General features: G+C 38.8%; 1 protein-coding gene across 1 annotated transcript in view; it reads right to left on the bottom strand.

The window, feature by feature from the left end:
* Cyld (CYLD lysine 63 deubiquitinase) overlaps positions 1–7,779 on the bottom strand; it is a 41,260-nt gene that overhangs the window by 20,487 nt on the left and 12,994 nt on the right. Inside the window, exons 5-6 of the mRNA XM_026789180.1 lie at positions 7,152–7,161; positions 5,071–5,077 (exon numbers count right to left, since the gene is read on the bottom strand). Of these exons, the coding sequence (XP_026644981.1) occupies positions 5,071–5,077; positions 7,152–7,161 (17 nt within the window). The remainder of the gene's footprint in view (positions 1–5,070; positions 5,078–7,151; positions 7,162–7,779) is intronic.

Below are 7,779 nucleotides of genomic sequence, written 5' to 3'. Positions count from 1 at the left end.
AAATATTAAAACCTGGTAACACTCATCCGACACTCATAACACTGATCAAATAAAAACAGAAGAGTCAAGATGAAAGGCTTCCCCTCAGGAAGTTTAACAGCACATCCATGAAGTGCAATACAATTGCTGAGCCCATACCTGATAAAGCTGTTATCAGCCAAAACACACAGTGGAATTTTGAGGACAAAAAGAAAAAAATAAGAAAATTTTTATGTTTTAAATATAAAAGGTAATAAAATAAAAGAGTCATACTGAATTAACTGTATGTAAATAATGCTTGATATCTTTTTATCATGACTGGAGGAGGAAGAAAATATATATTAAACTATATATCTTAAACACTTCAAAATATGATCAAATAGAATACTGAGATATCATTTCAATTAAAAATATACTGACTAACCATAATTTTAAAAATGATACAATGAAAGAAATACTATGTTTTATGACATTACCATTCAGATATTTACAAATGTCATCTATGACAGTTTTTGTAGAAAAAATAACCATCACTTGAGGAAGGTTCATAATTAGAGCATATAAGCTGACTAAAGATAACTAATGCCCACTGTCAATTGTAACTAAGAGTGTGTAACTCCATTTGAAAAGAGAGCACAACCGTATGGATACCACAATATATGTATATTACACAGGTTGGGTCATTATAACAAATGCAGCCAGGGGTCTTCCCTTTGTACTCTGTAAAGATGGCCAAGCAAATTATCCCCAAAAGGATGAGGCATGATGCCAGCTCTGCTAGTGATGCTGGAGGTGATGCTCCAAGTTCTAGGAGTGTGAAAACTGTAGTTATCCCTCCACCAAAGACTTTAGGGGATAGGGTCTGTTTGGATGGAAGCTTCATCCCAGCCCCTAGCATCCATATATCCAAAGAGTCTGGAATGTTCAGATGGAAGCTCTACCCCGAGCCTCACCCTCCAATTGCCTCAGACCAGGCTCCACCTGAGAAAGCCCATCAAACGATGACCCCTCCCCAAAGATGCTCAAGACCACTCTCACAGGGTTTTTAAACTGCTCCCCAGAGAACAAACATGTGGTTTTCTAGTCTTTCTTTCCCTTCTCCTCTCTGGAGGACTAGAAAGCCATCCAGGAGCATGGTATCTGTTAAACCTGGGCTTTTTCTAATTCGTTTTGATTTGGTTATTTGGATTATTGTGTCAGTGGAAAGGCTTATGGGGTGCAGAAAATTTGCATCTGGAGGTTCCACCAAAGGGCTGTTTTTCTCACCACCTGGGGCCTCATGGTGGGAAACACCCTTCTCCCCTGCTCCTGCACTCAGCCAGCTAAGACCAGCTTTCGACTGGGTAAGCTGTCCTTTCCAAGCCACTGCCTTAGAGGCCCAGGGCCTCCTGCGATTTTCAGGGTATCCTGCCAAAGACATGGCCATGCCAGGCTCCCGACCAGTTACCAGAACAAGAACCTGCCTTGCCTGTGGGACCCCTTTTTCAGAAGATGTTCTGTTCAAAGGAATTTCCCACACCCCCTATTTTTGATCCAACGCTTACCACAGTGGATGCACTGCACTATGCTTTGGGTCCCAGCATAGACTGGCGAAATGGGCACCTGCAATTCAAAGCCTGATCCCCAAACACCATTGGACTGCCTTTTACAAATCTTTTTAAACTGGGGCTGACACCAATGTCCTAAATGCCTAAAAATGTTTGCCGGCCTGAGGACCAGTGGACAGAACTCCCATATGCCCATGGTTTCTGGTTACTGCAATCCCACCCTTCCTTCCCTCGGTGGTCAGTGTCTCACAGCACCTGTCTTAGTTAACAGGGTCATGGCACCTGCAGATTCCCGCCTATCTGGGAATTGGAATCCTGAAAGTTCTGCCCTGACCATGCTGCTGGAGGCACTGGCCACTGCACGCACACGCGCACACACGCACACACGCGCACACACACACACACACACACACACACACACACACACACACACACACACACTTCTCTTGCTGTTTGTCTGCATCTCTGCACTCCTGTCTCTCATTCCTGGCATGTGATCTGGTCATGCTGGGATTCTCCCTGCCACGGATCTGTTCCCCCTGCCCCACTACTCTGACTTGCATAGGTGTTCTGTCCTATGTTGGGTTTCTGTTCTCCCTTATAGCATCTGCTGATCTAGCCCTCAATGGGACCACCTGTGTGCTCGCCTGGCTCCTGCAGCCTACTCCAGGATTTTTAAGTTGGTCAGCTGACACAGTTTCCTGGAAATTTTTTTGATCATCTATTAATAAGTACATGTAAATAATGTGGTCACAGTATGCTTGCTTTATGCCTGTGTGTGTTTGTGTGCATGTTTTATTAAAATCTGTAAAACTTGTAACTCCAGATTACAACTGCTCTGAAAAAGTACAAACGCATAGATAACCACCATTTTGGTTGAGTTCAAAACCTCAGTCCCATCCTTATTAAGGGGTCCCACATGCGCTGGTCCCACCAAGGAAATATTCCTCTCCCATATGCTTTGACTTACAATGTATTTCTGTATAATTCCTGTCCTGTTCATAAAAAACAAGGTTTACTTCTTAACTGTTAAGAAGTCAGCTACTGGCAATTAGTAATTTCTAGGGAAGAGGGGTCCTTTTTCTTCAGATATACAGCTGCAAGTAGTAATCCAGGCTCATGGAGACAGCAATAATTGAACTTGGGGCTATTTTTTAGAGGATGTGAAAGTACATGTTGGGAGAACACTAAGGGAATGGGATTGGTAAATTGGGAGTTATTCTGATAGAAATATATACATATGTGAAATTGTCGAAGAATGAATTTAAAATATTTTTAAATTAAACAAGATCATTTTCTAAATGATCCATATCTAATGTGAGTCTTAACTTTTTTCCTTTACAATGGCTTTTCATTCTAGAAACACACTAAGACTTCATTAATTTCAAAATTAAAACACAGTAAAGTTCCCTTGGGCCTGGCTTCACATTTGAGAAATCATCTTCTGCACCTCCTTTCAGGGCCAGAGCAGAGCCATTGTTTGAAGGTGGTGGTGCAGTGGCTGGTTCACAATAGACGCACAAATATTTACTTAATAAATATCTTAAACTAAAAATAAAAAAAAAACCAAGGTTTATAACAACACAGATTTACTGAGATTTTAAGCCTGCACCTCTACATTCATGTACAAGAACACATGTTGCTAGCAGTCAGATTTTTTATTTTTTAAAGATTTATTTATTTATTATTTATAGTGCTCTATCTGTCTGTATGTTTGCTGGCCAGAAGAGGGCACTAGATATTACAGATGGTTGTGAGCCACCATGCGGATGCTGGGAATTGAACTCAGGACCTCTGGAAAAGCAGTCAGTGCTCTTAATCTCTGAGCCATCTCTCCAGGCACCGGCAGTGAGATTTTTTTAACTTAAGAGTAAACCCCTTGATATTGATTTAAAACACTAAATTGTTTACAATGTTAAAACTTGGTTCTGCCTTCTACAGATTAGGATTATACTCTCTGTTTTAGAACCACAGCTAAAAAACTAGATATTCCTTCTAATCTTCTTTCCTCTACTAACATTGGTAAGCTGTAACTGTTTGGGTAAACTATATGTCCAAATTTAACTTATATATGTCTAATTTAGATATCCGTGACAGGTAAAGGTACCCTGATCCTCAGGTGCCTTTACAGATCTGAGAATATGCTGCTGAGGATGTGGAAAAACTGGGTCATTCATATATTTCCAGTGGTTATGTGACACCATGCAATCATGCTGTAAAACAGTGTAGCTATTTCTCTGAAATCTTACTGTAAATAGTGGTACCCTGTGTGGGTAGATCAAGTTCCTTTCAGAAGCCACAGTCTCAGCTGGTGGTGGGGTTTCATACCTACTCCCCACTCCCTACAGGCTGGGATTTTGTCTAGACTGAAGCTGCACAGCTCGTGAACACATCATCATAATTCCTGTAAGATTCTATATACAACTGCCCTGCTGCATCCAGAAAATTCTGTTTTCTTGAAGTTGGCCTCTACCTCTGGCTCTTAAGAACTTTCTGCCCTCTCTTCTGCAAAGTCCCTGAGCCTTGGTGGGAGGACTGCAAATGTACGTGCCCACTTAAGGCTGCAGACTCCACAGCCTCTTATTCTTTGCACCTGAACCAGCTGAAGGTCTCTGTGTTGATATCTTCTGCAGGAAGAAGCTTTTCTTAGGGTTGAGATGTACTGGTCTATGGCTATATTATCAATTATATCAATTATATTGCTACAAAACCGTTACCTTTTTTAAAGGTTATAAACCATGAAGACATGCAACACAAAGAAAAAACTGATCGGGAAGGAAACAAAAAGAAATTATGAGTTTGGGATCAGCCTCAGGAGGAAAGGGTCCCACTAAATGACTTCCTTTTCAAATTTCTGTGAATGTGCAAATACTGTGTAGTCTGAGTTGTTGTTGACAGTTGCATTATACTCTTCAGCTTCACAACGACAGACACAGCTCAATGCATTACTTTAAATGCATGACTCAAAGAAATGCATACTTTGGGAGTGTCACAAATTGGCATACTTCATCGCAACTTTACAAACCTGGATGTGCTCTCACAGCAGCGTTAATGCTTTGGACCATCAGAAACAGCAGTGCAAAGGGCGACACTTTTACAGCAGGGTGAAGCAAAGGTTTCCAGATACCAACAGGAAGAAATATTTCACTGGGGAGAATTCTTCCCAAATCTCACCAACTGTTCAGCTGCTCCAAAACAATCTTTCCTACGTGCTAGAAATTTTAATATTGTCCCACAAATGGATGTAATTGAGCAAGAAAAAATAAATAAACTAAGGAACTAAAGGAGACACTGTCATGCTTTTTCCCCCTCAAGAAAAGAATGTTAATGATACAAAATATAGATGAAGGCTTATTCAAATATACCAAATCAATTTTCATTTAAATAACTTTACTTTTTAAAAGTCTATTTGCAAGCTTAATTTTGTTGGCAAATACGTGTAATTTATGTGTATAAAAGCAGTATCGTTCTTAATTATCTACCATTCAAGGTTTATGAATATCAATAGCTATGAAAGAGAAAAAGCATTCTCTTCCTTTCTTACCATTGCTCTAAACCAGTAATAACATCAACGACAAGCAGGAATCTTGAAGATCTTGACAAGGGACTCCCAAGTCATGAAACTCATGTTTTGTTTTGTTTTTGGTTATTTTAATTCTATACCAATGTTGAAATAGAAGATAATTAAAATGTTTTTATGGTGGGTACTGCTAAAAAAATTTCCTTGTAAGATTACAGTCCAATTCCAAAACAGTTTTACTTTTCTTTTTTCTATTTATTATGTGCTACTGCAGAATCTAAGACAATTTACAGTTCAAACAAATTTAGAGTTGCAATATAAACATATATTAGTCACATACATACATATATAAAGAAAGAAAGCTGGGAACATATCAATCTTTAATTTACAGAAGACTGAAAACACACAATCAACTCTGCATCCCTGAGCTTCACAGCTCAGGAATCTTCTTCTTTTTTTTTAGTATTTTATTTATTTATTATGTGTGTCTGTGTGTCTGCCTGCAGGCCAGAAGAGATCATCAGATCTCATTTCAGATGGTTGTGAGCCACCATGTGGTTGTTGGGAATTGAACTCTGGACCTTTAGAAGAGTAGACAGTGCTCTTAATCACTGAGCCATCTCTCCAGCCCCTTCTTCCTTCTTGAATGGTTATACTAACAATGATTTTCCCAATCCCACAACATACTTCATTCAGCTATAAAATGTAAAACCCAAGACAATGCAATTAAGATAGCTAAAAATTGACAATTACATTCATACAAAAATGTCGCAGGTTTTAAGGTTTCAAAAGCACCATTGGACAGTTCCCTGGAAAAAAAAATCCTTAAAAAAATGCCCAAATATACTTGTTTGCTAACTAAAGTGGAATTTGTGGGATATTGTGAAATCAGTGAGACATGACTATAGAGAAGCAGTTTACTCTGAATTGGCTCCTGTGGAAAAAAACTCATAAATAAAAGAAAGAATTACAAGGGCTTCTTCCCAGCCATTCAGCAAGTTAGCATTATAAAATCAGCATAACTCTCCAACTTTTAGAACAGGCCTTCTTAATTCAGCTCCCAAATAATTTCTTGTATGTGCTGCTCAAATGTCTCCTGCAGAGGTCTGTGGGAGCACACGAATGTGACAGGGCAGCTCCCCCATCTTCTTTACCCCTTGTTTGACCATTCTCCAGCCTCATCACCATCTTACTGGCCACAGATTCTGTTCATTTACCATCTCAACTTATTAAATGAAAGTTCTACATAGGAATTACTTTACTTTAAAAATTTTCAGTTAATTTATCACTCTGTGTGTGTGTCTGCACACGCACCCATGTGCCATAGCATGCATGCATAGATCAGATGACAATCTGCAGGAGTCATTCTGTCCTCCTACCCCATGAGTTCCAGGAATCAGTCTTGAGGGCAAGTGCCCTTACCCACTGAGCCATCTTGCTAGCCCTAATCATCACTTTTGTTCAGTGCTGAGACTGGAACTTACAGCTTCACTGAAGTACTCCAACCATGGAGCTACAGTCTCAACCCCAAGAATGCTTATGTGCTTTGCCTCCTAAATATCCACATCTAAAGAAGTCTACGTAAGGGCTTTCTACTATCTGAATGAATGGTGCTTTTACACTGCTGTATTTTAAACAATAAGCACTCATTGTAACATTAAAAAAAAGCATTTTAATTCACAAACATCCCAAACTGTGCTGTCTATAAAGCATGGATGAAAAGTAAACACAACTAAATAAAATAAGGACACATATGTTTTCCCTGAATATAAACCATTTGTTTCCAAAAAGTAAAAAAGGGAATTAGGAGTGGGAGACCCAGGAGGAGTTGGGGGTATTATAATCAAAATACATTATATGCATGTATGAAAATTCTCAATAACAAATATATCTTAAAAGAAATCAAAAGTAACGTATGTCAGACTTTTTCAGAGCAGATCTGTCATATGAACCTCATGCCTCCTGCTACAAAACTGAAAGCTGCGTGGGAAGCATGTTCAAACTGTAGAACAGTTTATGACTTGACACCAACAGGCAGACAGGAAGGGTAGAATGCAGGTTAGGAGCCTTCAGCTTCCATTTCTATGAAATAAGAAATTCAGGGCCTAAAATAAGCTATAAAAATAAATTCAAAAGCATTTTGTTGTCAACATTACCAATAATGGGAAAATACTAGAAGAAAAAGTACAGTGTATTGCTCACTTATAATTCTTGTTACAGTAAAATCATCTTTTATAGAACCAAAACGAAATACATCTCCATCTTCATGAAAATAATATCCCCTAGTATGTGACACTAAGAAATACAGGTTTTTATGCACATGTTCACAATGCAAGAGTACTTGTAGGATATGGGATTTGTTGGGGACTAAAGAGAACACAGGTTCATAATCAGATGAGTTTTGGACTTTGGTTCTGCCACTCACTTTCATCATAGATAATTTAAGTCTGATTTGAGCCCCAGGTTTTTTATTTTGTTTTGCTTTTGTTGCTTTCGCTGTTTATTCTGCTTTATATATTTTTAATATTTATTTATTTATTTATTTTATGTATGTGAGTGTTCTATCTGCATGTATAACTTTGTGCCAAAAGAGGGCATCAGATCCCACTACAGATGGCTGTAAGTTACCATGAGAATTGGACTTAGGACCTCTGGAAAAGCAGTCAGTGTCATAACTACTGAGCAATCTCTCCAACCTCCCTGTTTTGTATTTTTAATCAGCAAATATATATA

The sequence above is a fragment of the Microtus ochrogaster genome, unplaced genomic scaffold (assembly GCF_000317375.1).
Source record: "Microtus ochrogaster isolate Prairie Vole_2 unplaced genomic scaffold, MicOch1.0 UNK15, whole genome shotgun sequence".
Lineage (NCBI taxonomy): Eukaryota > Metazoa > Chordata > Mammalia > Rodentia > Cricetidae > Microtus > Microtus ochrogaster.
The sequence above is the reverse complement of the archived record's forward strand: the minus strand, read 5'-3'. Positions and strand labels throughout refer to the sequence as shown.